Raw genomic sequence first — 12819 nt, 5'->3', positions numbered from 1 at the left:
TTTTGTTTTTTTATTGTTAATGTTTACTAGCGCTTGTCCACCAACTACAGTTGGAGGAGGCTTGATGTATAATGTTGAAGCAGTGCAAGTCCCGCAGATTTTGCTCCAGGCTTTTTCTTTCACAGCTCTGTTCCGATATATGAAAGCCTTAGTGTCATATAATTCCGTGTGGGCAGAAAAAGCACAATTTTTAATTTTTGCCATCGTGCTCATGTTTACAACAGCTGGAACTTCCAAGGTACACGTCACTACCAAACCCAAGTTCTTGACTGGTCACCTTTGAGCGTTGTCACGTTTTAGCAGCAAAGAAGTTTAACAGGTAGAACTTCCAGCGTGGGATCAATGAATGCCAGTTCTGCAAGCGTTCTGGATGCAGAAGCTCGAAATTTGGTTTAATGTGTGTTTACATCGACCTTTCAGTGAAGGTGGTCGCTTCAATGTGAGTCAACTCAGCCAGTGTGAGAGCAGCTTCAAAGTGACCGCTTATATATGAGTACACGCCAATGGAAATTCATTTCCATTCAACTTTTTTACTTAAAAATCAGTTTTTGGCTGTTACTTATGTAAAGAAAAGGAAGTGATTTCTTTGATGTCTATCTAAAATATCGAGGACAAAGTTGGAATTTGAAAACAAAAGTCAGAAATTTTTAGATTTTTCTCATATTGAGAAAAAGCGAAGACTTCTAGGATTAAAACTACAATTTTGGCTTAGTCAAAAGTTAGAATCAGTTGAAATTTAGAAAAAAATCTGTCTGAATTTATTGGAATAGCTGAAAAAAAAAGTTGTCATAACTCTAAAAAACAAACAAAAAGACATGGAAATGGTTAAACGCATAAAGGGATTTATTTCATTTGTTCAATATTTCAAGCTGCCGTGACTTTGTTTTAGCACATTTAAGGTAACCATTTATTGAGATTTTCGCCGTCTTTTGCGGTATGCATATTGCACAACTTGATGTCGCGATAACGATAAATTTGTGTATACTGTGCAGGCCTACATAAGGTCAATATCAATCCAAGAGATTCTCATTTTTTTATGCATGTTTCAATACATATACCAATATGTGTAATTTTCCCAAGTTTATTTAGATTTTAATATTTGGAATAATCATGTTAAACCTTTGAGCATAATTGGTTTTCTTACTATTTGATGGTTAAATAAAACTTCTAAAAAAAACCTGAATTTATATTTAATTAAATCAATGACCAATATTGTTTAATAATAACATTTTAGGAGGGGCCGAGAGTCACCATCAATATGTTCTTTTGTGGTTTCATTAATGGGCTGCTCAGTGGAGTTTTTAACTGTTTGTCAACATTAAAGTATAAAAGGAAGCATATACTTGGTAAAGTGTTTTAAACTCCATGTGATAATATCTTTTGGTAAAGATGGAATCATGCAGTTGGAAGATGGGAGAAATCTCTAAATGGATAACAGAAAATAAAAAAAAAAGCTGCTTCTGTTGTGGGTGTGATGACCTACGTGGTTTGGCTCTTGTTCTCCACCAAATTGATGTCTCCAGGCTGCAGCTCCGGGATCCACCTCTCCAGCTCCTCGATCCAGGGGTATTTGAGGGAGGATGGCACCACCACCAGCAGAGGCCACTCCTGCCTGTAGGCATATGCCACCGCGATGGCCTGCACCGTCTTCCCGAGACCCATCTGGGCCAAGCAATATCAGCACACGGCAAAGGGGAGGAAAAACAAGTCAACTGCACGGCGACTCTGTGGCAAATTACACATGACGGCGGAGCTGATGTGCGGCTCCAAAGTAATAAGGTCTCAGAATGATTCCAGTGTCAGAAGCGATTAGCCACATGGGAGTGCAGCGGAGAGCTGACAAATTCATTTGGAAGGCATGCAGAGAAGTCTCAGGTTCATGGATTTTTTTTTTTTTTTTGGCAGGGGAAATAGATTTCAGGAGTGAGTGCAGTGTGTGTTTACCTCATCAGCAATCATGCATCTGTAAAACACAGAGAATAGAGACACATTAGATGGGTTCAGGCAACCAACAGCCAGGTGTTCCTATCCAAAGAGGGGCTCGTTGACTTCCAGATAAAGACAGACTCTCGGGCATAAGGGTTTCGGGAGTGGATTTAGTCCAAAGAACCCCTTCTGTCACATCTCACACCCAGTTTCTGCGCGCCAGCTCTTGGACAAACGGCAAATCTGTCATGAGTAATTTAGCTCTGCACCAGTACTTCCCTTCAGTGTGAGTGCTGTTCACGCCTTTCAATATTTATGCTGAATATCTCCGTCTGATGCAGCAGATCTCATCTTTGGAGACCGTGATATTTATGAGCTGAGCTCCATCCACTTCCTCAAAATAAGTGGAGCGTGAAAGGTGACGCCAAAGTTATGATACCAGATTCGACATTGTTCAACATACAGGATCCCTTATCTTTAAATCTAAAAGAATAACTTAGACTTTAGGAAATGTTGTTGTTAAATTTTAGATAAAAAGATATAACAGATAAAGATGTGGTTATTGCAGTGTTCCAAAACACACCAAACAATGCCGCTATTACTCGTCAGTCATGACACGGCTAAAACAACGTATGAAAAAACACATTAAACACTTATTTTTATTCAAACTTTTATCCTCAGCAGCTAAATATTTGTACGGAGCCCATGACCTGATGAGTAAAAACTAAGTAATTCGTTCCCACGAAATAACAAATTATTTCACTCCCACGAAATAATTTGTTATTTCGTGGGAGTGAAATAATTTGTTATTTGAGTGAATGAATTCTTTTTTTTACCCATGTCAGGTCACAAGCTCTGTAATTTTGCTTCTATACAGTGGATAAAGTCCCAATTCAAAAAGAGATAGTACAATCTCATTTTTGACTATATGAATTTGCTAAACCAGAGCAAAAAGCAGCTGAGTAATGAGGAACAAGGCAAAACTAAAGGCTAATTAATTACTAAAGAGGGTAAAAAGAGGGCACAATAACTGAAAGTAGCTAAAAATTAAATGTTAAATGGATTGCTAATTAGCTGTAGAAAATTTAAAACTGTTATTTACCCGGTATATATGTTTAAGAGACCATTAATAGTAATGAGATAAATGGGCAAAATTGTAAATTAGTGAAAACCATCTTGAAAAAAGGAGTGGAATAATAACAGGAAAAAAAATGTGGGTTGGCGCATCAAGAACGAATAAATTAAGGTCAAAATTATTATCCTTTTTTTTTTAAATCCAAGAAAACTGAGGACCTTCCTTGGAAAGGACTAAAAAGGTTTAAAGCTTACAATCCAAAAGGAGAAACAAGAAATGCCTACTAAGCTAAAATTTGCCTTTTTTTCCCCTCCAACACTGGACACTCTCAAATGGCCTGTGGTCTATGTGCCTACCTAATCTGGTACGTGTCTCTTGACAGATCTTAGACCACTCTTCCATGAACGTTCATTCAAATGTATTTGAACTGTGATATCAGAGTACACACATTAACCTTGAGTCTCTCAACAGATTTGAGATTCAGGCAGGTCACTTGTAGGACTTTCGTTTTGATGTCCTTCAAAAGGCTTTGGACCATTTTAAACATTCGTTTTGGGTCATTACCTTGCTGGAAGATGCAATGATGTCATTGAAAAAAAAATCCACTCCCTGCAGATTTCTTTACATTAGACCTTAAATTATCAGGTTCATACTTAAGTCTTTGACCCAGTATACCAGAACAAGTTTTATTCTTTTGCCTGGTGAAAGAAAAAACTCTAACAACTGCGTTTCATTTTGGGAAATGTCATTTTTAAGTTAGATAAACATCTATGATGTCAATAGCTAAGTTTCCATTACACATATGCACAAAACTATTCTAGGTTCAAGAAATGTCCAAAAAACACAATTTTGCAGTTACCCTGTTGCCATTAAATCATCATTGTGCAGATAAACACAAACCAACTTACGCAATAAGTCATTTAAAAACATGGCAACAAATGTGAACAATACTTGATTTACAGCAGATGCATTCAAGTTTCTGCCACGGCACTAGCGCTCATCATCATCTATCATAGGAGACGTCGGAGTCTTATTCAGGCCATGGAGCGGCGATATCCTTACACGTAAAAGCGGCTATGGTTGAAGCCATTTTAGAGAAATCGTGGTTGGTGATTTTACAGAGGAGCTGTGGATCCAACAATTCTACATGACACGCTCAACGTTTGATGAACTGTGCGCGCTGTAGAGTGTCCAAGGCAGCCAGGTACTATCTACAGGCGCATTGCATTCTGGATGTTGGTCATTTACTTCAACAAGTGTTTCCATGGCAGTTTTGCAAAATATCTCACTTTCGATACGCCTCAAAACCCACTTACTCCATGAGCAAATACTTTTTTCAACAAGTGCGAGTTATTTCAAAATTGTCATGTTTCTATTAAGCGAATTTATTATCACAAATCCAATTTGAGCAATTTCATACACAATGGAAAAGCTCATCTAGTTAGACCTATACATTCAGGTACAATGTTTCATGTCCTCCGTAAAACGTAAAATCAAAAAGCAGGCACCTCAGTAACAATTGTTCTTCATGGAACCCAAAGATCCAGCAGCCTACTTCTGCTGGTTTGTTTTTGAGGTTTTTCAGATGCTGTAAGTGTGAACACACAATTTTTTTTTTCATCAAAACACAATTTTTGTAGTTGTAAGGAAACCCAATAGTACAGTAGTAGTAAGTTTCTCACTGCAATACCCGTTATATAATTAATGTTTCAAGGCTCAGGTAAAATCATTGCATTGCACATTGGCTAAAAGATTACTAAACAATGACATGGAAAGCAAACTGGGTAAAAATTTTGGACCTAAATGTTGCTTGCTTTTGTGTCACAGATGCCTCGGTTAGTTTAGTTCTTTATTAGCATCGACAGTGGACACCAACAATAAAGGCTCTCATTCATCCGGTTGGCATTGTCTTGAATTTGTTTCATGGCATCTGGAGTTTTATTTCTTTGAAGCGTTACACAGCTCATTTAAGTGGCTTCATCAGACTGATGAGTGGTGAAACGTTTCAAAGAAAGAAGACTTTAACCATTTAACACTGGATCTCTTTGAAATACTGTAACTTTTCAGGTGTTCACACAAATAAAGCAACCCCAACGAATTTTGAAGCAAAGAAAACAATCCATTGCTTCACACTGGTTGCGGAAACGGTACAAAAGTAACCCCCCCATCCCATGTAATGTCTACCCATTCTTCATTTCTGTATTAATGGTAGAGCTGCACGATGAGGGAAAACTAGATTTGCGATATTAGTGATCAATATTGTGATAAGGATATAAGTTGCGATACATGAACATATAGCAAAACAACCAAAAACATCACTGCAACCATGCATTTCACTGCAACAGTTTGATTTAAATAAGAGTCAAGATAACTTAAGTTTCACTTCAAATGACGCTCGTCTACATAGGAAGCGAACGTCTAACATCAAATGGTTCCATCCGATTGGTCAAATGCATAAATGGATTTTTTTGATTCGTTAAATACTTCAAGCTGCCATAAGATTGTTTTAGCACATTTAAGATAACCATTTATTGCAATTATATGCGTATTGCACAGCTTGATATTGTGATAACGATAAATTTGCGATTTATTGTGCGGGCCTACCTAGTGGGGTCTTTTTTTCTCCTTCACCTACCCTCTGCCCAGATGAAAGCAGAGTGCCACCCCTGTTCTATTCATGTAAAAAAGAGCTTAAAAAAAGAGCAATTTTGTTGTACACATACTTGTTGTAATTACAAAGGCAATTCCATCCAATTCAATTTACAATGTACAAATTCCTCCCTTCTCAAACCAGCCTTTCAGTAGTCTTTGGTGGAACTTGTGGTCCTTGATTTGGGCAAATTCAAAAGCGGAAGGTGGGAGTTTGGGACGAACAAACCCTTCAGGAATGTTAAGCTACTGATTCAAAACCAGTTGAACTTTTCTAAATTTTGATCCACAAAGTGCTGTTCTCTGATAAAACTGTTTTTTTGATCAATTAAAGGACTGCTGATAAAAAATGAGCATTTAAAATTTTCAACAGGACTTCTCTCCTCAGTGTTTGGAACATTGTTTGGCCTGCAGCAGTACAGCATTAATATTTTATTGAAGCCTGACGAGATCTACCCACTTTCTGCATAAATCTATGTATCAAACAATTATCTACTGCAATCATTTTTGTGATATTGTTTTGAAACTGATTTTTAACATATGTTTAGAGATTTTTTTCCCCCCAGAATCTGTTATAAAAATCACAACAAAAACAGATTTACAGATATATACGGACAACAAACACGGTTATACCTAGTCAATTCAGAGCTGACTATGTAACTTATATACAGTATCTTCCGCACAGTGAGACACACTTAAAGCATTTTTTTTTTCAAAAAGCCCACCTTATATATGACTCATTTTGATTGCGTTTACAGATGTTAAAGCGATTTTGAGAGGTACACAACCCTCTGTCATAATCTAATGTCAGTCCTTTTGGTTTTTTTTACGAATTGCAAACAAGGTTTTGAATAACAGTTATTGTGAATATTCCAATGTTTTTTATTTTTATTTTTAATTTTTTAACTTGTCCAACAGCTGAGCAAACAGATAAGAGCTGAAGGCCTCTTGTGTTGGACATATATTACTTTTACAAAATGGGGTTATGAGTCTTCTGACACACCAGATGTATATTTGAATAAACCCCTTTTGTAATGTAGACTAAACTTTATTTCTATTAATTATATATGCAACAGTTTTTTGTTGGACCGGGCAGAAAAGAACAAGTTTCTAACGTGCTTAACGTATGGACAGTCACAAACAACTTCTAGAGTTACTATCAATGCAGTTAATAAAGTTTGACCAACATATCTTTGATTCTTCTGTCTCACTTTATGCGCTTTTAGATGTGTAGACACCGCCCTCGGCAACGTGCGCTCAAGCAGCCACTTTCAATGAAAAGTCTATGCAAACACACGTGAACGCGCTTTTCGGATTTCCGCGTTCATAACTCTCACGTTTATGGCCACGCAACTTTTTATGGCCGTTTTCAGGCTATACGTGCAAATCACGTCGCCATTGCACGTGTGTTTCCAGCTAAACCAGGTCGAACTTTGACCAATCGGGGACTTGCTGTTGGAATTCTGACTGACTGACGGATACATCGCTGACTCAGCGCACCTTATATATGACACAACCTGAAACAGAACAACAATGGGGGACCTTTCTGTGTGGAGTTTGCATGTTCTCCCCGTGCATGCGTGGGTTTTCTCCGGGGGACTCCGGCTTCCTCCCACCGTCCAAAAACATGCTTCATAGGTTAATTGGTTACTCTAAATTGTCCATAGGTGTGAATGTGAGACTGCATGGGTGTGTGATATGTGCGACAGACTGGCGACCTGTCCAGGGTGTCCCCTGCCTTCGCCCATAAGTGGCGGGGATAGGCTCCGGCAGCCCCGTGACCCCGAAAGGGAAAAAACGGAAGAAGATGAATGAATGAAATTACCATTCATTAACAGTGCGTCTTATAATCTGCTGCACCCTATCTTGTGAAAAGTATGGTATTTAAATGCTGCTTGAGCACTGAACACCAGGGGACAATGAAATGAATGAAATGGTCCTCAGCTGAGGTTGTCCCTGTGGGAAACATGCAGAGATCCACCTTTGAGTCTCTGTCCGGTGGGCTTGGACTTGCTTTTATGACCTTACTTCTTTATAAAGGCTTCCAACATCCCGTCAAAGCACACAGTGCTACAAAGATGCTCTGAATACCTCAGACAAAGTCTCTCATTATTCTTCCTCCTCCTCCTCCTCCTCAACCCCCCATCTCCGCCCCATTTCTCTATTTCAGCATAGGAACATGATTAATGTGCACCTTGCCACTGGTGGTTTTTCTAATTGCCAGCACACCAGCCCAGTCAGCGCATTGCATAAACGCACACATCGGACTTCCATGTGAGTCAAAAAAAAAAAAAAAAAAAAGAGGGTACACAAAAGACATGCAAGAATACCCACACGCTATAAGAAAAGAAAGTGCACGCACCGTCGCAAGCGCATGTGAGAGTACATATGTGAGCTCACGCTACACCTGCCCACGCACACGCCCACGCACAACCCCAGGAGGCGGTGCTGCTGGGGCAGGTGCTTGCCATTTCTCAACACATTAATCATCCTACTTTAAATAACCCGAGTGTCGTCTTGACGGGTTGAAACTGCGAGCGTGCTGCAGTGCTGTTGCCTGACGACGGCACGCACGCCACTGCCGCATCTTTTAATGTTATCTCTGAAGCACACGAGTCCCGGGGTGTCAGGCAGTGGGCTCCACTGCCCCCCTCCTCTCCCTAAAGCTTCCTGCATTGATTTAATGGCTCTGACCTCTGCATGGTGATGTGTAACAGGGACCCGTGTCTAACCTCAATCTCCAGCCAAGCTGAGGGCTTTTGCCTGAGGACCAGACCTGTGATGCTCTGCGCTCGGCGTGGGATGCTGGACAAAAGGCGGGCTGAAGGCTGGCTCCAGCATGGCACGCCAGATGCATTGGACTTTCAGAAACATTCATCAGTTTAGACGGCTGCTGTTCATTTTCTACAAACCAGTGGAAAACACCTTCAACGTCTTAGAAATTAAATTGGAGAAAATCCGACTTTTGCTTCTTTTAGTTCAATGCAAAAAAAAAAACAACTTTAGTACTTGCTCAGCACTTCCTCCCTCTTTTTGCTCTTCAGTGCCATGTTTTCTTTCTGTTTTCCTTGCAGCTTTAAAGCATTATTTGCTAAAGTGATTTATTCCTTTTTGGTATTTATGATGATGCTTCACCTTTGTGTATCAACTGCATTTTTTAATTAGGTTTTTAAACGCATTCACTGAATAAACAGGAAGCAGACAGAGATTATCATTTTACATAAATAGTCCCTTTCGCAATAATAAAGGTGTGAAGCATCTAACTTTAAATGTATTTGTTTATTGAGAAATCCAAAGGCATAAAAATATTTAATATTTACAAATTATGATGTGATTTTCTTGGTGTCATTTGTCTTGAATGTCCAGCTAACTGTTTCATAGTGTGATTTTCCTTAAAAATGCCACACTTGTTTATTTTATTTTTATTTTCCAGCAGCACTCTTAAAAAGGCAGAATTGGCATTAATAAAGGGTCAATCGCTAGCTGGCAATTATGTCCCCAAATGACACATATGAAAAATATAAATGTATATATTTTAAAAAAATTAAAGAAAGCTTAGCCATTACTTAATTATTACAGTCAAAGAACATTTAATCAGCAAATACTAGCAATTTACAGTTTTAGATTTAAAAAAAGGGTAAATGTAGATTCTATATCAAAGATCAATGAGTCCAATACCTTTCTGAATACAGTCCATTTGCTACATGGAAAAGAATGATTTTTTAATTATTAATGTTGTTAGAATATCATGACTTGAGTGGTTCATTGCGCCAGGAAAAAAAAAAACATTTTCTTTGGGTAAAAACTTTGATGTCAAATGCATGGTTGGGTTTCAATCGTAGGGGATGGTCTAGTTACAGGTCTATTTCTCAAAAAAAATGTTTGGTCCAAGAAGCAATGCCTCAAATTTAACACCCAATTTGGACCAGCTGCAGTACATGAAGTTCCACTTCACCCCAAATTCCAATTTTAAAAATGAAATGATTTTTCCCTGTTGGTTCTTAATTGTTCTGTGTTAATCTTTCAACCCTTTCGTGTCTCTTTTTCTTATTCTGGACCTCAAAATAAAAAATTTTAAGAAAGAGTTCATGGTTTTTGATTGACAGCTGACCTTATGACACAACTAACAAAGATCACACAACCGTCTAGCTTTTGACCCTGCTTATTACCCGTTTTCAGTGACATCACATCCTGTTAAGACCACAACTATTTAGAGATGGCGCCACCTCCGATTAATCCAATAAAACCAATGAGTCACATGACCCCATCCATCTTTAGCTGTGTAGTTTGTATTGTACCTTTTAGTTTTAAAAATAAAAACAGACTCTGTATGGCACAAAGTCAAGGTCAGACACGACCTATGATATAGTTATTTTATTTATGTTATCATCTGATCACAATTAGAGAAGGCCGGCGTGCTTTGCTAACACACTTCAAATCCCACAATGCAGTGGCAACATGGCTGAAAGCCCGACTAAAAAGACCCACAAGTGGGAGTCCTTGACTTTTTGAAGAAGGTAAACAAATCTTCACTCAGGAGGCGCCTTACTTATGAACGGCTTCACTCAATACTCAGAATTTCCTGACGCCTCAAATTGATGAACTTGAATCCAAGAAGAGACACCAAGAATCTCAGACAAGTGAGCATCCAGCAGAGCTTTGTTGCATGATTTTGCTTTTGCTGCCACAAAACATTTGAACTTTTTTTTTTTTTTACAAGAAATTAAATTTCAGATTTTCTCGATCTGTAGAAAAAGGTTTTCAGTTCAAAACTAGTCAAGAAAAGCTTTAGAAAGAAAGAACTTTGGAGCATAAATGCAACCCTATTTTCCCGGTATTCATGGTTAACATGTCTTAAAGACGTTGTCAGTTCCAGTTTCAAATCTCAACTAATGGCATCAAAAAGTGTTGATCAGAGATCAAAACAATAACTCAGAGCAAACTAAAGCTCAGTCCGATTGGAAACGAATTAAGACCACCGACAAAGATGGGTCAGAAAGCGGTTCCTGTTCCTGGACCAGGGTCCATTTAGACTGAAAATTTGTTCTGGATTATCAGGGGAAACAAACTCTTTCAGAGAACCAAATGTGTCCAGTCAGAATACACACTTAGTCACAGCTTCCCATTACGGCTAGATATGAGCAGTTTGCGGGCAAAAAGATGGGCAAACCTATACAGGGTACCAAATATCAGACCGCTTTTGAGTCTGTAGAGCAAAAACGTTTTAATCTACGGGCATGCTGCAAGTGAAAGGTTGTAGCAAACACACTACATTCAAGGATAAGAAAGATGCAGGCGTGTCACACAGATTATCCATGTTCTCAACCTCCCCCAAATAGAGGGCACCATACAAGGGGCCTGTGAGTGCTGTACACGTGATAAGTGTGTGGTCCTTGCAAGTTCCTTGCTTACAGCCTGACTCTTAGAAATCAGATCATTAGACAATCACAGTGGAGTTTGTGTGGACATGCTACGGCGACCAACAGGCACTTCTGTGTGACATACACACCCAGTGCATTCACGTGTGGTCAGTAAGGGGCAAGTACTCGCACCTTACTAATGACTAGAGTGGGGTTTAAAGGGACCCTACGATAGCATCACCCCTACGTCATAAGTGCCTGCAGCTTACATTATTATCCTTACATTTATTTCAGCATACACTTGACAAGCATATCTTCCATTTTCAATGACGTCCCTTGAGATGGCCATAAAAGCCTCAAGGGAACTGCAAGACACACACACGTTCCCCTAGGAGGCAGCTGCTCCTCTCTACAACCCTAAAAAGGGCCTGAATGAACCCAAAAACCTGTGTTTGTAATGAGGGCTTAGGGTGTTTCCTTTTTTCTGGTTAGTGCTTGTTTCAGGCAATACCACTAAATAAGAACCTGTTGCAGCTGTTTGATGGATCCAGAGTAAGTCTGGAAACACCTTTAAATATAAATTAAATGCAATTTTTATTAAAGTCTGCTGTTTTCCTGATGGGATCTTTTGTGGAAATCTTCAAACAATAACAATCATTGAATAATTTTTCATCTGTTAAACACTACAATGAGAAACCATAAAAAAAATTGTAACAATATCCGAAGCAGCAACAATTATATTTATTTCTTTACTTGTATTTTTTTTTAATTGTAGAGTGATTCCCCAGTGAAGCAAGCTGTACTTTTTTATATTTGCTGATGTTGGCTTTTCATTGCATGCGTTAAGTTTTTAGGGACAGCCACATGCAGGATTTCAAATGAATTACCAAAGCTCATTTCTAACAAATAAACTTCCACTAAGCAGTGTTGGAGAGCTGCACTTTCTGATTAATTGTATATAGCTGTAGGTGTAACTAAACTGGAACATAATGGCCTCATTAATGTATTTTTGCTTCACTCTGTGTCTGCAGGGGATCTATGTCTTCTACAGTACATAAAAAGGATTTAAATGTACCAGAATGCCACTTACCAAGAAACATTATGTACAACAACAAAAACTGTTACTTCAAACAATTAAACAAAAATATGATTCCTCTGTTTAACATTCATGTATAATGTCTAGCCTTAGAACTTCTTTATAAACATGTATTTCATAGGTGTACAAGATAGATGGTGTATAAAAGTGCCAGTTACCTATTAAAGCTCTGGATAAATAATTATGAGACACCAAATAGCCTTCTATAATTAAAAATCCATTACACTAGGAAAAGTGAGAAGCCTTAAAAATGTAGGAGAAAGTGTTCATATTCAAAAAGAAAAAAGGAAAAACTGTCCTCTTTTATATTACTGCTAAAACACATTAAGATGGGCTGAATGAAACCTGGCGTTTCAGTCCACTTCCAGGAATCAAAGTCAGAACTTGATTTTATCACTCTTTATTTCTGATAGCTTTTTTAAAAGCTACTCGGTAAGTCGGAATGGTCTCACCAGCCTCATCTCACTCTGCTTCAACAATCAGCAGAACACTGCAAACAATATTTATATAAGAGGTTTGCAATTCTTACAAGAGTCCTTGAGTTTCTCGGTAATATTTTGCTAGTATTCCTAATATGTTCAAACTGTTCCTTAATTCCCCTCAGGAGTGTAGCAAACCCATTATAAACTATTCTCAATTAAGGTTTTTTTTCTGAAAACGGGACAAATGTGAAGCACGTTAGTAAGTTGTTGGTGATTTGGGAAACTTAATTG

At 38.4% G+C, this 12819-nt stretch overlaps 1 protein-coding gene across 3 annotated transcripts in view; it reads right to left on the bottom strand.

The window, feature by feature from the left end:
• Nucleotides 1-12819, bottom strand: part of zranb3 (zinc finger RANBP2-type containing 3) — a 175220-nt gene that overhangs the window by 144152 nt on the left and 18249 nt on the right. For all 3 annotated transcript variants that reach the window (XM_020708646.2, XM_020708651.2, XM_020708643.2), the window contains exons 3-4: nucleotides 1945-1963; nucleotides 1484-1662 (exon numbers count right to left, since the gene is read on the bottom strand). In XM_020708646.2, coding sequence (XP_020564305.1) covers nucleotides 1484-1662; nucleotides 1945-1963 — 198 coding nt within the window. The remainder of the gene's footprint in view (nucleotides 1-1483; nucleotides 1663-1944; nucleotides 1964-12819) is intronic.

Source organism: Oryzias latipes, chromosome 2 (assembly GCF_002234675.1).
Source record: "Oryzias latipes chromosome 2, ASM223467v1".
Lineage (NCBI taxonomy): Eukaryota > Metazoa > Chordata > Actinopteri > Beloniformes > Adrianichthyidae > Oryzias > Oryzias latipes.
The sequence above is the reverse complement of the archived record's forward strand: the minus strand, read 5'-3'. Positions and strand labels throughout refer to the sequence as shown.